Below are 18,699 nucleotides of genomic sequence, written 5' to 3'. Positions count from 1 at the left end.
GATCTGCTCGTCTCTCTTCCCTGCAGGTAATGTTGTTAATGGAACTATTGGAAAGCAGATGGTGGATATGTTAGTGGAATCATCAGGCAATGTGGAGATGATCCTCAAGTTTTTTGACATGTTTCTCAAACTTAAAGACCTCACCTCCTCAGATGCCTTTAGAGAGTACGACCCTGATCATAAGGGCTGCATCTCTAGGAAGGACTTCCAGAAAGCCATGGAGATTTGCAAGCATTTTTCCCAAGCCGAGATTCAGTTCCTCCTCTCCTGCGTTAAAACCGACGATAGTGAAATTGTGGATTTTGAGGCCTTTGTGGATCGCTTCCATGAGCCAGCCAAAGACATCAGCTTCAGCATTGCTGTTCTCCTCACCAATTTGTCCGAACACATGCCCAACGATTTAAGACTTAGGACATTCTTGGAACTGGCAGAGTGTGTCTTGACTTACTTCCAGCCCTACCTAGGACGTATTGAGATCCTTGGCAGTGGGAAGCGCATTGAACGTGTCTACTTTGAGATCAGTGAATCCAGCCGCACACAATGGGAGAAGCCTCAGGTCAAAGAGTCCAAGAGGCAGTTTGTTTTTGATGTGGTCAATGAGGGTGGAGAAAAGGAGAAAATGGAGATGTTTGTCAATTTCTGTGAGGATACCATCTTTGAGATGCAACTAGCAGCCCGGATATCTGGCTCTGCCACTGGAGAGAGATATGCTGACAAAGAGGGAGAGGAAAGGAGAAAGTGTGAAGAAGAAGCTCTGAACAACAAAGGAATGTTTTTCATGTATCATTGGTTGTTATTGCTGATATCTCTACTTTCTGTCAAAAACCTTAAGACATTGATGAAGATGACCCTGAAGGATATCCTCATGTCGGCCGTGTTCTTCCTTGCATTCATTTTTATGGCTCAGGTCCGGTGTATTTGTGTTGTTATTCGCAGCATCTTATACGTGCTTTACATAGTCTTTGTTAGTGGTGGGCTCATAGAGGGAGCCAAAATGATGAGTATATCGGACTTGCTCAGTGGTATCCTTGAGCCAACTCTTGATGAGGTCATGGAGGTGCCAAGTGGTGTGGATCGGCTGAGGAAGTACTCTGCCAGTTTCTCCTCCCAGAGAGAATTGATGGAGTTTGGGCATGTGGCAGCTGGGACCTCCCCCAGGGAGGTGGATGTACTGTCAGACATATTCGGCCTCAAAGTGAAGAAGGAGGAAGGTCAATACCGAGTTATAACACGAGACCTTGCCCCTAGTCTGACTGACCTGTTCAACACAACCTCCAAAACAATTGCCATCGCTGATTTGTCTGAGAAGCATCAGGAGACGGTATGGATTCATTTGTATCTTTGGATATGAGACAATGTCCAAAGTTTTGTTCAGCATCATTTTGTTAATTTTTATATTGCTTTGATACTTTTACTGATTTATATACATTTTTGATTTCCACATGAATTTTGCTGACAGCAACTTAAGGCCCCCACCGCCACAGAGGGAAAAACAGAAGATGAGACAATGCCTGAATTAAACGACGCAAAGTGAGTGCGTCCCCATTAAATCCTCAAAGAGGGATTATTTAACTTCTTCATAACAACTTAAGTATTAGATGCTGAATCAGTTAATGTAGAAAAAAAAATACTTACATGTAATGCAATACATAAGCATTGCATTACATTATAGTGCACTAGGTAGTAGTGCATGGTGTGTCTAAAACCAATAAAAACTACATTGTCAAATTAAGCACTGTGATGTTGATATCACACTTCATCAAAAAACAACTTGAAGTCATTAAGAAGTACAAGGTTAATTTCATCACCTCAGATCTTTGACCTTCCCTTTATTTGTGATTGGACTGTTTGTATTGTAGAGGGAAGGAATCTGAGAAGAAAACTGGAAAAGAGAAAGCAGATGCAGAATGGAAAGCCAAGACATGCTCTAATAAGGCAGAGGAACCAGAGAGCCAAAACTCTGCCTTCTGGGAGATGATAAGCACTCATAACAAGAGCCTGCTGGTAATATATAAATACATACACATACCAACACAGATGCACGCTTACAGGTACATCAATTTGCATGCACAGGCATAAATTATGTACAAAACATCTGAATGTTTTTCCCCCTTTTTTCCAGAATTACTTTGCAAGGAATTTTTATAATATGCGCTTACTGGCTCTGTTTGTCACCTTTGCAATCAACTTCATCCTCCTCTTCTACAAGGTGAGAGTTTGCTTGTGAGAGAAATTCTAAATTACATTTGCAGTGGTATTAAATTTGGAAAGTAATTAAGTACATGTACTTAAGTACTTCGACTCCCCTACATTTCAGAGAGAAATATTGCACTTTAACTTCAATACATTTACATTACATTACATTTATCTTACAGCCGAGTCACTAGTTACTCTAGAGAATTTTACATACAAAACATGGGATCATCACAATTAATATGTTATGAACTACTAATCAGTCAAAATTAGCAGCACCTGAACCATTCTGAATAATACAATGCTATGTACATAAGAATGCATCAGTAATAATAATCCAATAATGTATGTGTGGTCCATTTTTCTGCATAACAACGATAATTGAAGTAAAAGTATTAATACTTTTGTACTTTTACCTAGGTAGAATTTTGGAAGCAGAACTTTTATCTGTATTAGAGTATTTTCACCAGAGCCTGTATAACAATTCACCAGAGACTGTGGCGGATAGGAGCTGATCTAACTCTATGATCTATTGTATGCTTTAGTTTGGTGCTTTCGAATTGTATTGCAATTAATAAACTGTGTTTCTCATATTTTGTCAAAAAAAGTATACTTGTTTGTCTTTGGTGAAGTCACTCTCTCTTACGGTCTACCCAGGTAGCATCCTTGCCTGCATCACAAGAAGAGGAAGGATTGGTCACGTCTGGTAACAGTGAGGATCTGGACTCTGCTGCTGACAAACAGGGCAGAGATTATTTTGTGCTGGAGGAGAGCAGTGGTTACATGGAGCCGTCGCTCCGATTCCTGGCTGTAGCTCACACAATCATTTCCTTCTGTTGTATTATCGGGTACTACTGCCTCAAGGTAGACTGGCTCGAGCACATATTTTTGAGCCCCTTTCACTAGTTTGAATCAGTATTTCTCCATCATATAGACCTAAAGTATATTTTAAAACCACAGAAGTATTGACAATTAAGCACATTGCTAACAAAGATAGGCATCTCAACACGTCAAGTAATCACTGTAGTGCATTTGATTGGCAGTTACCATTGGTGATCTTTAAACGTGAGAAGGAAGTGGCAAGAAGGCTGGAGTTTGATGGGCTGTATGTCACAGAGCAGCCCGCTGAGGAGGACATCAAAGGGCAATGGGACCGACTGGTCATTAACGCACCGTATGTTCACAGCTACATAAATCAGCTAGGCTATGATATTAACATTAAACATGTTTTGTACTTTAAGTTTGAGAAACTCGCTGTTTGTACTATTTTATAGTAATGTTACAAGTTGTACAGTACAGAAATGTTTTACTTACAGTGATGTTTCAGTTGTAAATATGTTTTTAATTTAAATTTTAAACTATTTGTTAAAACTATTTGTTTGTCTTTACAGATCATTTCCAAGTAATTATTGGGATAAATTTGTGAAGAGGAAGGTAAGGTCTTCAGGGTACTGCAGTTTTGATTTTGCACAGCGAAAAATATTAAACATTCTATTCTTAATGTGCTTATGAATGTATGTAATTGTGCACATATTTCACTCAGTGACAGTTCATTAAGAAACTAACTGCAATGTAATGAGCCATTTAATGGCAGGTGTAATTATTCCCGTCACTAACCAAAACGATTTTATTGTCTCCAGAGACGGGGCAACACTTAGCTTTCTCATTTGGATCGCCTCTTGTATTATGAATATAATTTTTTGCTTTAACAAACTCATTTCTGGTCTTCTTTTTTAAGAACATTTAGTGCACTGCGAGAATTTTCAACTAAATTGTAGATAATATACTGTAGGAAAATAATTGGTGACACTTCAGCATGGGCTTCAGCTTTTTGCCACTGGAGTGGCCACTTGGTCTATATACAGTACGTCTAGCACTGCCTCATTGCATTTAATACTGCATTAGCCTGCAGTAAAATAGATAATAAAACGCCTTCAAGTGCTTCCGCTAATCCACTTTTTTTGGAGGGTGTAGATGAAAAATGGCTCTGTAATAAAACTAGACTTTGGTTGGTCAAGTGACATAAAGTTTCTTAGAGCCACAACATCACAACAAGGATGAACTCTGCATCTGTCATAGGAATTAAGTAAATATTTACTAGCAAAGGTTCACTGTACATACACATTTTAGCAGGAAGGTAAAGAGTAAAAAATGCACCCATTAAAAATAAAACGGAACAAATGTATAATTTACACAACCAACGTGCCACTGTGGAAGGCACAACCACTATGTCCCTACAAATCATATATCTGCAACACAAGTTTAAAAAAAAAAATCCTTACTTTTTTGTTCAGTAGCTATCATAAGCAGTACCGTCATCTTGTCAGCAGAACTAAGCTGCCATCTTATGGCACTTACTGTGCAGAATAATTCAGCCTCTTACCTCTTGCTTTCTCCTGTCATTCTTTATTCAGATGAAAATGCACAGAAGAGACAACTGTTTTATGTAAACCTGTATTTTTGCCCTGTCAGGTGATGGATAAGTATGGTGACTTTTATGGCTGTGAGAAGATAAGTGAACTCCTAGGTCTGGACCAAGCCGCATTAGACTTCAGCTCTGAGAGAAAAGAAAGGAGGAGGCTTAAGAGAGAGACTGCCTGGAGTGCTCTGTGAGTAGAAAAAGTCCTTGCCATCTTGCATTCTTAAAAAGATCTGTGGGAAACTGCAGCTATCTAGTCTGTCATTTATATTGCATTGTATGCAGTTTCAGTTTCACAAAAAAATGGGAATTGTTTAATAGAATAGCATTTTAAACAGTTTTTTTTCTTCTTATTTCTGTTTGTCATATGTAACACATTAAAGGACAAGCTTTTCATATCAAGTTTTACATAATTGTTATAAATAAAAAATAATTCTGGCCTTTGACAGTTAAGAGTATGCAGTACACATACCAGCCTGCAATGATGATAGCAATGTGACATCCTTCTCTGGAGAATAGCTGAGAGTATGTTTGCATACAGGCAACCTGGTATTGATATAAAAGAAAAAAGTTCAAATAAGGAAATTGACACAGCTCTTTCTTTAATGCATTTTATTGTAGAGGTGAATAGGGGTCTAAATGACCCTTCTGATGAACATTTTGGTTAGCTTTATCCAATCTTGGCCTTGTTAATTACATCTTAAAACAACATTCTAAGACGTTTGGATTGCTGCTGTCCTTATTAAAAGTCTTCGCCATTTTAAATAACCATTTCAATAATACTGTGTATGTGTTTTTGTGTATGTGTGTGTTACATAACAGGGGTGGCCAGACATAAGAAGGTCCTAGAACATTATGTTGTCCTTGAGGACGAACAGGACATTCTGAAATGAAGCCACATAACACACAGGCTCTTTTAGAAAAGACACTGTAGCACAAGGGTCTGAATTTAGCGATGGACATTTTGGCTTTATTTTCTAGGTTCTTGCCGTCATGTGTCTGTGTGATGATGCTATTTATTTCAGATTCAACTGTATTGACGTGAAGTACCAGGTCTGGAAACTAGGAGTTGTGTGCACTGACAATGTAAGTTCAGCTGTGTCTAATATTTTATGGCATCTGCTTAGTTTGTTTGTGTGTGCCCTCTTGTTCCTACGAAGCCAAGATAAAGGTGTCACTTCCTGCACTTTATGTTAACAGACAATGTAATATGACAGAGCAGTGTGTGTTAAACACATCTGATATTTTATGACTTATCCCTCATTTGTTTAATCTCTTGTTCTACTGTGCTAAGATTTTGTTTGATACAACTGCACAGATGTGACGGTGGTAATATCCTGTGATTCTGCCTTATCTAAAATACACATTTGTCTCTCTATCTATAATCTATATTGCCTGTTTTTATGTGTGTATGTCCTTGTGTGTGTTTGTTCTCACAGTCCTTCTTGTACCTGGCCTGGTACATGGCCATGTCGATTCTGGGTCATTATAACAACTTCTTCTTTGCTGCCCACCTTTTGGACATAGCCATGGGCTTTAAGACACTTCGTACGATTCTATCGTCTGTCACACACAATGGGAAACAGGTGTGTGTGTGTGTGTGTGTGTGTGTGTGTGTGTGTGTGTGTGTGCGTGTGTGTGTGTGTGTGTGTGTGTGTGTGTGTGTGTGTGTGTGTGTGTGTGTGTGTCGGTCTGTCTTTAATTCTCTATCCATCTGTGTTAATGTGTGCTCATATGTGCAGTTTGCATGCATGTGATGTTTGCTTTCAAGCTGTCAGGTTATATTTGGGCTTTTCTAAGATGAAGAAGTGTATTAAAGCCCATCTGCCTCTGTCTATCCCTGTGTAATAATGTGTGTGTCTGTCAGTTGGTCCTTACGGTGGGCCTGTTGGCGGTTGTGGTGTATCTCTACACTGTTGTGGCCTTCAACTTCTTCAGGAAGTTTTACAACAAGAGTGACGACAAGGACACCAGAGACATGAAGTGCAATGATATGCTTACTGTGAGTTTAATGTGCAATATTCACACACACACACACACACACACACACACAGCAGTCTTTCTCCACGTATCCATCTTTCCTCTCTATGTTTATCTTTCTAACACAAACACAGCAACACACTTCATTTTCTACCTCCTCTGATTGAGAGCGTTAGAGTAGGATTCTGCCAGTGATCCCAAGTTAGAACAGCCTCTTATTGCTTCCACTATTTTTCCATAAAATGATGGACACATGGATAGAAAACAGTCCCTCAAGCCTCAGCATAGCTCTTTGTTTGGCTATTGACAACATTAACAGCTCACTGCCTGCTCAATTCTAATGTGGACTCGACTGTCACTCACATAAGCAGGCGGATGGATAGTGATAGCATTTCAATAAAACCCTACTATTATAGGAGGCAGGGGATATTACATTAAATCATACTCACTGTGTTATTGATTATGCTGGAATTTTGCAGCACTTTAGCAACAGTGTTTTGCAATCCCTTTCCATCATTACAACACCACAACGATTTAAACAAATACAATGCAAAATTGCAAAAATATGTATCCGAAGACAAGCCAAATCTCACTTTTTACTGTTAAATCTCGTTCTGAACAGTTTCAATTTTATTTTGTTTTTGTTTAAGTTACTTATGGAAAATATCATCCTTGGCACTCAGAAGCACAGTATAGTCCTTGCTAGACAACTAGAATGTTAATTTTTCTTGCCTCATACTCTTACATGTACTATTTGTGGGCAAATACAGTCTGAGGCAAAGAATGTTGATTTAAAAACCTACTATTCTGTAAAATTGTATGAAAATGTTGCCTGGTTGAAACTTTTAAATTCCTTCCCAAAAGCATGGAGACAGGCATGAACATGAATGGAATACATTTTCATTTTGTTTTGCAGCTTGAATTTTTAATGTACAGTGTTATCCTTGGAGTTTGGAGAAACAATACTCTAGTTCCTCTTAGGCACTTTACATTTTCTCCCCTTACCTTATACCACCTTATACTAATTGTCAAACAGCAGACTGGGAAAATGGCTGGCTGATGACTAGAAAAGTGTCCTCATATAATGTGGAAAGCATAGTACAGTATACAATAAATGAAAATGTATTTTCTGTCAGTGCTACATGTTCCACATGTATGTGGGAGTGCGTGCAGGCGGGGGCATTGGTGATGAGATCGATGACCCTGCTGGAGATGAGTTTGAGGTGGAACGCATCGTCTTCGACATCACATTTTTCTTCTTCGTCATTGTCATCCTCCTAGCCATCATCCAGGGTGAGTCATACACATCAAATTTGTCTTTCAAATAGAGCTCAGCATTAACATGTTTTTACCAAGACACACAAATACATTTTATTCCCCTTGTTTGACTACAACATTTGTTTCATGTGGAGTTGGAAAAATAACAAATTATCTGTTTATTCTGCCGAGTCCTTAAGTTTCACTGACATCTGTCATAAAGAAACGGGCACAGCCGTGCACATGCATACTTGTGCACAAACAGATACACAGACACACACAATTGTGTTCTTTTCTTTCAGGCTTGATAATTGATGCCTTTGGGGAACTTCGTGACCAGCAGGAGCAGGTGAAAGAGGATATGGAGGTGAGATTTGACACTTTCTATCACACACCCACAAACTCTCTCTTGTATGCACACACATTTGAACACAGACAAGCACACTACTGATATGTAGTAATTTTTGAGGTTGTACAATATACAATGTATCAGATTTAGATACAAAGACTTTTGAAGGACAAATACTCAGTCAGTAGCCAAGTAAGCTTCAGGTCAGTTGTAATGTAAGTGCTTGTGACGAGATGACTGTGTACAAGATTAAGTAGATTCAACTGTTGTGTGTCACAGGTAATGATCGTACCATTGGCCTTAATGAGACAATATCATTATCTCTTCCTCCTGAATAATTAGTGAATAATAATGACAGTAAATTCAATCTTCAAGAGAAAAAAAAAATCCCTGGTATTCAATGCAATTGGCACACATGGAATAGTACTGTGCTATACTACTATGCTGAGAACTTTCAGTCTCTAAAGCTTGTTTCACGCTTGTCACACTGCTTGCATGCAAACACAAGTGTTGTTAGAGAGAGATACCTGTTTTTGGAGCTTAGTACGTGAAGGCTCAATGCAGTAGAATACAAATGAAGATGCTTTTCTTCTTCATTATGATTCCACAAATTGCAATACTCAAGAGTTGCTGAACCAGAGTAACCAGTAACGTGTTTTGTTGGAGGATGAGGCTGTAGCTTTATTCACCAGGTAGCCACAGTGCATATATCCCTTAGTGGTATGCCTCTAAAGGCTGCAACAGGTGTAAACAGAACCTTCCAAAGCACTCTCTGCAGGTAGGACAAGTGAGGTTACAAGAGACTGTATTAGCAGGCTTACGATCAGCAACAGGTATGTAGTCAAAACAGGCAAACAAGTCCAAAGGTCCAGGAGAGGCAGCCAGGTAATCAAAGGTTGGACCACTGAGGCAACAAGGTAGCATAGAGGGTCTGACAAACAGTGGTGAGCTACCCTCTAAATATAAATGGTGCACATGTGACATTACTGAATGCATAGTTGTCATGGTCACTTCCACTTGAGTGGCAAAGACACAATAGTCAGTATCTGTCATTGTACATTCACATGGAAAAAATGTGTTACATGAAAAATAGCAGAGAGCTGTTGTGCAGTCGACTGCAAAACAGATTGAGAAAGGTTTTCACAGAAGCAAGCGGGCTGTGATTATGAGCAGTATTCCATCCATCCATCTTCATCCGCTTATCCGGGGTCGGGTCGCGGGGGTAGCAGCTCCAGCAGGGGACCCCAAACTTCCCTTTCCCGGGCCACATTAACCAGCTCCGACTGGGGGATCCCGAGGCGTTCCCAGGCCAGGTTAGAGATATAATCCCTCCACCTAGTCCTGGGTCTCCCCCGAGGCCTCCTCCCAGCTGGACGTGCCTGGAACACCTCCCTAGGGAGGCGCCCAGGGGGCATCCTTACCAGATGCCCGAACCACCTCAACTGGCTGTATTGAGCAGTATTATACTTAGTATATAGTAGTATTGTTGTTTTTTTGTTATGAATGTTTGCTTTTACGTCTCTTTATAGTTTACCACTGTGTATGTCTTAAAAAACAATTAAGATAGTGCCACCATTTCACAGCTGCTTTTCCCAGACATTTAACATCTCTTGGCAAATATGCCCCTCTGTGTCTTATGAAAAGAGTAATCATGAGAGTATTAAGTTGCTCTTATTTATAGTCTTTTGCCTTTTTTGGGCATCCTTTGAGTGTCTTTGTAAAAAGAAACAACTTAAAATGTGTCATATTGTTGTGCTAACAGACTAAATGCAACTCTTGAATCACAGAGAACTAAAAGGCCTCTGATCTTGAAGTTTGGATTTTATTTTTTTCTAATACACTCGAGAGAACATCATGTTTGCCCAAGCCTGTTTAAATCATTACATGTCTTGTATCTCTCCTCCTGCAGACCAAATGTTTTATATGTGGAATAGGAAGTGAATACTTTGATACGGTCCCTCATGGCTTTGAGATTCACACTCTACAGGAGCACAACTTGGCCAACTACCTGTGAGTTGATTTAATGCTCACTACTTTCACGCCTTGGGTTGCCAATGTCTCGACCTAATAATTTTACAAATATTAAAACTTACAACTTGATATGTTGTCAATAAAAGGCAGACATTTGTGATGTCAACTTTCACAGATGTAGCGAAGTATACACATTTTGCATGCTCCACCATCACTAAACCTTTATAAGAAACAAAACATGACATGAAAAGAAATTATACCTCCTCAATTAGGGCTGTAACAGGTTATGTATTCGTACCAAACGGTCACGGTACAGGGGTTGTGTTTCGGTGCATGCAGCTGCATGCAGAATACACGGTTGTACATTGATGCATGTAATGCGAAACCACAGTTGACAAGCACAAGTTCCATCTGGAATCTTTTAGCCGTATGCCGTTGAGGTACGGCTGCGGGTTCCCAGTCAGCTACAATAGCAACGGAGAAAAGGTTGTGTATAAGACGAGGACGGTGTGTTGCACACCTCACAGTCTTAGTAACAGGTGTTTAGGACCAAACTCTGTAGACGTTTTTGATCCGTTGGCCTAAAATGTCAAGAAGCTCCACCGCCATACAAATATAAACACTAGCAGCGTACATCACCTGTGTGGATGCACGGTTGGTCACTGAGTTAATGAACACTTTTTCCACTACGTTGATGGTTAGAAATTTGGAATGGTGTTTGGAAGGTGTTGTTGCACTGTGCACTGTTGCCACATCAGTAATTGCCATTGGCAAGAGCTTATTGAACCTAATTAGTATGGATTCCTCGATGTGTTTGCATCCTGTCACTGATGGACTCTTCTATGCTCATGTCTATGTATGTATGGTGGTCGTTGCGACATTTTAGAGTTACCTGATAAAGGTCTACAGACTAAACCATCACAATGAATTGCTTCATTCTTCTTGTCAATCATCAAATCTTTACAAGCATTAAAGTAAATGTTTAACCAGATTGTCAAAATACAGATGGTAGTTGAATTTACACTTGAAATATCTAACAACTGTTTCCTTAACCCCACAATCCCTGGACTTTTGCACAAACTCCTATTTTAATGCTACAACTTTGTGTGTGAGGTATGTGAGTGACTACTGTACATTAATTCCTCTTCTGTATCTTTACAGATTTTTTCTGATGTACCTTATCAACAAGGATGAAACTGAACACACGGGGCAGGTATAATAGTTATCTGTTTTATTGCTTGATCAAATCGAAGTAAGAACAATGTGTGCACTTTTAAAGCTTCTAAACAATTCTACTGTCATTGCCAAATGTCACATTCCTTAATATATCCTTCCACAACAGTCCCTCCATGTCTCATTGACCTATTTATTCTATTTTATGCCATCCCAATTACAAAGCTGTAGTGTAACCTTTTCAACTAAGACATAATCTGTATTCATTCTCTCTCTCAAAAGCCCTATCAGTCCTGACACGCACATTTTATGATAATACATGCCAGGCCACCCCTTAATGATTATAATTCATAATTTTACTTGTAAACGAATGCAGTATTAAGCTATACATTTATATAAATTTACTTTTTTGCAAAAAGGAGTACTCCACTGTAAATCAGCAGGGTAAAAATTCAGTTTCACTGCGTTTTTAAAGAGCTGCAACTTTCTCTTAAGGTAACTTAAATCTATAAAAGAGATGTACATCCCAATAGATGAGGACAGTGTAAATGCTGCACAGTGTAATACAAAATAATAATACCTCTATTGTTATTTGAAATAATTTGGTTTTATCTTTGTGGCCCAGAATGCATGTTGAATGGGATGCTGCAGAATTAATAAATGAAAGAAAATGTTTCTTATTTTTATCAGCCTGAAACATTTGGACAATTGGGTGCTATTTCCAAATGGAGTTGGATTCTGGGACTCATTCCTAGTTATACTGTTTGTTTTCTTTCAGTGTGGTGTTTTTCTCAGGTGTAGGTTAAAGAGGGAGCTGCTTGGTGGAATGTGGTAAATGTTTCTCCATCGGGCCAGACAAATGTTTGAAGAACTTACAATTCTTTGTAGACACTGTTTAGAATAATATTTTGCTAAAGAATGGATGCGTTTGAGTTATCTTTGAGTTATGGACAAAACAAGACATTTGAGGACGTCATTTTGGGCTTTGGGAATATTTTTACAATTTTCTGCTATTTTATAGACCAAACAACTAATCAATTCTACTAACATCTAATGAAAAGAAGTGTTAGTTGCATCAGTTGGCATAGTTAATGAATTTAAGATATATTACCACTCTGTTGTCTGTTGTCCAGGAATCCTATGTGTGGAAAATGTACCAGGAGCGTTGCTGGGAATTCTTCCCTGTGGGAGACTGTTTCCGTAAGCAATACGAGGATCAACTGGGATGAAAGGAAATCTGAGAGATCTAAAGTCTGCTAGATAATGGTATCACACTGAAGCCATCTTGATTGATGCCCTTGGACTCACTAAATTACCTTGGAATCGTGTGTGTGCACTATTGTTTTTCCCACAAAGTATATATCCTTAATATTTATGCACATCAGTATTTCTAAATTATGATGATTAAATTCTTTGGAAACTTAAGAATGACGACCATTTGTTTATGTTCAGAAATGAATGTGCTGTTTGTTTTGGAAGTCTCATTTCTTAAGTCCACAACAAAAGTATTGAGAGTAATGTGACAGTTTACTGTTTTCTACATCATTTCGGTACTTCGCTGCATGTCCCTCTAAAGCTCATGTTTTGTGAATGAAGATTTGTCTTTCTAATCACAGCCTCCCATCCCTTTCCCCTGAAAGGGGTGTGACATGCAGATAATCATTCTCCCTATGGCATTTGTTCTTTTTACCCTCCTCTTCCCTGTTTCTTCACACTTTCTCTTTGTGTCTGTTGTGTTCCTCTCTAGGATCCTTCTCCACCTCTTATCCTTGCTTCTTCTCTTTTTTTCCTTCCTTCTGCTTTTCTCTTGTCCCTCAACTTCTGCTCTTTTTCCATTCTCATTATCAGCCATATGTAGCATGTAAGCAGGTGTCCCAGTGCTCAGGTTAAAATATTGCCATGGAAGTGGTTCACCGAGCTTAATCACGCAATTGACTGCTGTCTCCAAAAAAGATCTTTGGGTGATCCCCGGGTATAACTCATTCACTAAAGGAGTGTGCATTTATGCACAGAGCATAACAGCAGGATGACAGGCGTGGGAGAGCCACCTACACATAATGTCCTCATTACGCAAAGGTCAAACGCTGGGCTTACACAAAGTATCCCTGTAATGTATTCATGTTACTTTTAAGGTATGACTTGTAAGCATGGTTATAACTCATTGGAGCACCAGAAAAACAGGGGAAAGATAAGGAACTCTGAGAAATGGAAAAGTTGTAATAATATAATAATAATAATTGATAATATTCTTTGCATAAACAGAAATCATAGTAAGCAATATGGCTATATGCAATAATTAAAAGCAGACTTTATAGAATATAAAAAGTCCTGTCTGAATTAGTAAAATTTGGGGCACATAATTACTACATTTTTCTCATTTAAAGAGCTATAGTGGTATAAATTGTCACCATGAAGACTGAGACATGTTTTGATTAAATTGTTAATCTACAATATGTAAGAGACATCACTGATGTAAGAGATGATTTAAAGGCCCTGAAAATATATTCTCTCAATTGGCTTCTTGCTAAATGATGGGGTCCTAAATGATTGCACACTTTTCTGCCAACATTTGAACAGTTTTGATTATTGCACATAATATCTGTGTTTTGTCTTTACTCTTCTTACTAGTTTTAAGTGGGCCTAGTTGGGAAAGATATCAGATTACCCTGCACCAATCTGGATTTCGCCTTGTTTGAATGATGGTCTTGATGACAGTTGGTGGGCGTTGGCTCATGTTGCTACACTAGGCCACTGCCATTGACATTTTGTAGCAGCACAGGGGAGGGGGTTCCATCTGGTTCTTGTGGGATGGTTAGTGATGTAGGGAAGATTTCATCGTGCTTGGTATCAAATTGGAAAACCAAGCCTCAGTGTTGGTATGGAGTCGAGAGGAATCATGGAATCATGATACATGTCATGAATCATTTCATATGCTATGTCAGCATGGGGTATGATTATTTGTTCAACATAGATATGACAATCGGCCTTTTTTCACCATCAGCTACTGGAATCTAAGGAGTGTGACTGGATTGTGACAGGATACATCTAATTTTAGAATTTTAAGTTGGTCTTAAAACTCAGATGGGCTGATTAATCATTTCTTTTACCCGATTAGCAACCGTAATATCACATTTTGTTTTTGTGAAGCCAGAATTACAAATGTCTACGTCACTTAGCCAATTGCTGTGTTTTTGATTCCACACCATAGTTCCAAATGATTTAATATTGCTTCATAGCTCCACTATATGTTTGTTTCTGGGTTGAAACTACTGTACAGTACATACTCAACTAATTAGGTTACTTATATCACTAGTACAAATACATGTTAGGAGGGTTGAAGAAGCATTTTTCTTGCAGCACTCTATTTCATACTGCTACTATCTATAAATAATAGTATTTTAAAGACCATGCCCCTGTTGAAGCTTTATAAGAATCATAGCTGCCAGCTCCGGAGCTACCGGAGACTAAAAACTAGTTGATCAGTTGCCATATCAGCCTTAGTCCAGAGGTCTAGGAATGGGGAAAAAACTCTCATCAAAAGGCTATTTCATTTGGAATTTTATCCCTTTCTCATGTGTATAAAAATCAATCATACTGTCATAACCCCAAACCCACAGACATCCAATCCCTCTCTGCAATTCTCTTAGACCACAGATATGTAAGAGACACACTGAACAATTTCAAAAGTAGCCTTCTAACAGTTGATTTTCCAGAACACAGTGTATTTGAAGCAGGGCACCCAACTCCCCCAAACAACCCAAATTAAATATAGTGCCTGTTTAGTGGGTAATTGCCGTATCCGTTCGTTTATAAGATTATTGTGGATAGGATGGATGTCAGTTTGTAGCCGCCAAGCTTCCTGCTCTATTCTTCATGATCTTTCCATCCTGTGGTTGAGTAATGCCGAGGCCAGAAGGTCTGGATGTAGTTTAAGTTGTGGAGCGTAGTTTAAACTGCCTGCTCAAAGTATGAACAGTAGTATAACAATACGGTAGCACGTTGTGACACAGATCAGTCCCTAATGTCTAAGAAAAACATACTGTAATGCGTGTGAACGTTGGGTTTCCTCTGTTTAAAACTTATTTTGAACTGGCATTACAGTTGATGTGTGTCTCTGTCTCAGGCTCGACAATCAGCTTCCTCTGTCAATGCATCTTACCACTGTGGCTATCATTAAGTAAACTGCTGCTTCCCTCAGTCACAACCTTCCAACCTCGACTCCCAGCCAAACATACTGATACAAAACACTTGCATATTTGTTTGCGATTTATTTGACATGCACAAGGGAAAGTAATATTGTTTTCCCAATAGTTGGTGCTGATTTAAATGTGCAAACCCAGAATAAATCCAGACTAAGCAAGTATTTAGTATTTGATAACAATTATACACCTTTTCGTGAGAGGAGAGAATTCCTGTACGCTGTCTTTTTACTTGCAATACACTTTATGCAGAAAAACAACGTATTGGTCAGACCTTTATCAGGTAAAACGGGAACAAAGAACGTTCCAGACAGGTAAAGTCAACACCTGCAGGTGAGGCCAATCTGGCCCCGTTCTCACCTGGGACCATGAGCTTTCAGGCAATCAGTCCCATGTGTTGACTATAGGTGCTTCTCATGTCGCTTAAATTGCCTCTTCGACTCCTCCACTTGCCTCCTTTCCTCACATCTTAGTCCCTCCCACGAGGAGGCACGGGAGAGACGGAGGGGAGAGGCAAAGAGCAAATGTGTTTTAGAGGGATGAGACGTCCTTTCCTCTGAAGCTTCACATGAATGTGACGGCTTCCAGGAAGGCTGCGCTTGTGTATCCTCACCTATAGGTCCTCGATGATCCCTCTTCAATGCTCAGTCCTCGGGGCAGAAATTAGAGATTTGAGACAGCCTTCACCGAGGAGGGATAGGACAACTTCCGGTTCAGACGAGGAGCTATCAAATAAGCGCCATGAGAAGCACCTTATCTGTCTGGAATGTTCTTTGCTCCACCGTTTTAACTGATAAAGGTCTAAGGACCAAAACATTTTTCTCAATCAAATTTATTGCAAGTAAAAGGACAGTATGCGGGAATTCTCTCTTCTCTTGCCTATTGACATACACCTGTCTACAGGAAATTGAAGGTGTGCATGAGCCTTCACAGTCAACATTCAAGTTCTTGTACCATAAAAACAGATTATGAGCAATATTAAACCCAGGGGAGCAGGGGAGCTGTGCGCTGCCTGACACCGGTATATTCCCAAGGTCACTGCTACTGTTTTTGGAGTTTGTGTCAACAATGAGGTCAACCTCTACAGTACCTTTTTAGCCTTTTATCTGTTAAAATATGCAGAGCTTTACAGAAATTAACATCTTAACATATTGATTCACCAAAGTCTTTTTGCAAACCACATATAATACATGCCTTACTGCAGAGTCTCCTCGTGTCATACTGTGGTGTTATTGCCTGTCAGTGACATGGCAATAATATAAACTCTTCTGACCTGGTGCAGTGATTAATGGACCCAGCCATGTTTTTCACAGTCTTCAATTGAAAATCTATGTGCTATGCATCCATCATGCATAGCTTTAAGGTTTACATTATTTAAAGAAATGCTGGTAATGTAAATTATGTGTAGCCAAGAAGACTTTAGGTTGGCATACAACAGCTGCATAGAGGGCATTGTAAAAAGTATTATGGATATGGGGGCATGTGGCTGAATCATTCTAAATATCGCCTCAGATACTTGTGGTTGTGTGGAAGATAGTGCCTCTGAACCCAATTATGTCATGGGAATGTAATCTGACTTGTAAATCAATAAAAGATGACAAGAGGAGAGAAAGTGGGAGTAGAGTGCAGCTGTGAATACCTGAGGCCAAGTATGCTGAATTAAATATGAGCAGTGACTCCTTTTTGTTACTGCCTCAGCTTTCAGTTTGGGAGCTCGTCTGTCTCAAACTGTGACTGTTTTTACCCATTACCAGTCTGCGATTGTCATTTATTGATTTTAATTTAAGACTTTGCAGTGCTCGGCAGTCCTAGATTTTTTGTTTTTGCGGCTTGTTTTGAGTGCTGGCACCAAAAATGCTGCTTGTGTTTGTGTATAAAAGGAAATATTTGGTGATGCAAACAAATTATCCATTTCATCCTTTCGAGCATATGAGTACCCTGTGTGTATATGGGCACATTTTGAGATTAAACATAAGCAATGGTAAATCTTTCCTCCATGCCATTCCCAGACACTCTTTCTCTCTAACTCTGTCTTTCTTTTTTTAGTTTTACTGGCCTGTCTGCTTCTGTGTAGCATACAGCATGATGGCGTCTTAGGGAGAGTTTTGGTCGTGCATTAACAATAAGGCAAGTTTAAAGTGAGGAAAATTGCTTTGGCGACTCTTTCTTTTGTTGCTTGTATTTACAGAAGCACAAATTTTTTATATATACCCAGTATTGGCTGAGAAAATAACCTTTTTTTCCTTACAACATGCCCCTTATGCAACCCCTTAAGTTTGCCAGAAATACTTCCCCTTCACTTGATTAAATCCTTACAGCCATTTTAGGTCATCAGCACAGCCTCTACATTTAAAAGTGCTGTACAAAGACGCAGCACCATGACTCATGTTGATCCACTGTGGTTACATTGATTAAATCACAGGCAACCAACAACCAGCTGGTAAACTCTGACCAAACAAACTTGTCTTTTTCTGTGTGACATCAAACTTGGCCGCTACTGTGCCAGTTTATCCAACCGTGGTGAGCATTTTAAAACTTCACTCTCAGTTTCGGCAGCAGTGGAATGTACACTAATTGAATGCAGCCTTATAAATCCCTCAACTAAAGAGCACCAAGCAAGCAGTCTTTTTAACAAGGATTGTGGCCATGAAATCCTGTTGTGATTGTGGCAGATTAAGTACCTGCAACTACTATTTTGTATGCAATAAAAATGATATCCTCCTTTTTCAGGCTTTGGAACATTATTAAACTGCCCTTATACTTTAGAATTACTTAAATTGAACAAAGAACCAAATCGCAGCCTTAGAAAGGATTGCGTTACTTTCCCAGATGCCCGTGGCTTTGACTTTAGTATCATTTTAATATCAAAATGACAGATGATTTATTCTAACCCTAACTCTATTTTGTTATTTTGTTTCTCAACAGAGAGGACATCTCACATACTTCAGTGTGTAAGTAGGTAATGGTTGGGCTAACTGCATTAAAACTACGTATGTAAGAAAGGTGTTAATACAGCATTTGCAGTGAAACACATTGCTATACCAAACAGAATCCAAAATCTGAAGTGAAATTATCTTTCTCTTGGTACTAGTTCACTTTCATTTCGTTTTCAACACATGATTTATTGTCTTTCTTTTCTCCAATAGTTCTATTTAAGT

The 18,699-nt window shown here is 39.1% G+C and overlaps 1 protein-coding gene across 1 annotated transcript in view; it reads left to right on the top strand.

Annotated features, from left to right (window-relative positions):
• LOC144532828 (ryanodine receptor 2-like) overlaps positions 1 to 12,571 on the top strand; it is a 68,931-nt gene extending 56,360 nt beyond the window's left edge. The window contains 17 exon segments of the mRNA XM_078273765.1: positions 27 to 1,125; positions 1,159 to 1,321; positions 1,460 to 1,530; positions 1,860 to 2,004; positions 2,123 to 2,215; positions 2,851 to 3,057; positions 3,237 to 3,367; positions 3,585 to 3,627; positions 4,666 to 4,802; positions 5,638 to 5,698; positions 6,052 to 6,198; positions 6,480 to 6,614; positions 7,729 to 7,885; positions 8,152 to 8,216; positions 10,108 to 10,208; positions 11,331 to 11,382; positions 12,476 to 12,571. Coding sequence (XP_078129891.1) covers positions 27 to 1,125; positions 1,159 to 1,321; positions 1,460 to 1,530; positions 1,860 to 2,004; positions 2,123 to 2,215; positions 2,851 to 3,057; positions 3,237 to 3,367; positions 3,585 to 3,627; positions 4,666 to 4,802; positions 5,638 to 5,698; positions 6,052 to 6,198; positions 6,480 to 6,614; positions 7,729 to 7,885; positions 8,152 to 8,216; positions 10,108 to 10,208; positions 11,331 to 11,382; positions 12,476 to 12,571 — 2,903 coding nt within the window.
• The last annotated feature ends 6,128 nt before the right edge of the window (positions 12,572 to 18,699 follow it).

Source organism: Sander vitreus, chromosome 17 (assembly GCF_031162955.1).
Source record: "Sander vitreus isolate 19-12246 chromosome 17, sanVit1, whole genome shotgun sequence".
In the NCBI taxonomy this organism is placed as follows: domain Eukaryota; kingdom Metazoa; phylum Chordata; class Actinopteri; order Perciformes; family Percidae; genus Sander; species Sander vitreus.
The sequence above is the reverse complement of the archived record's forward strand: the minus strand, read 5'-3'. Positions and strand labels throughout refer to the sequence as shown.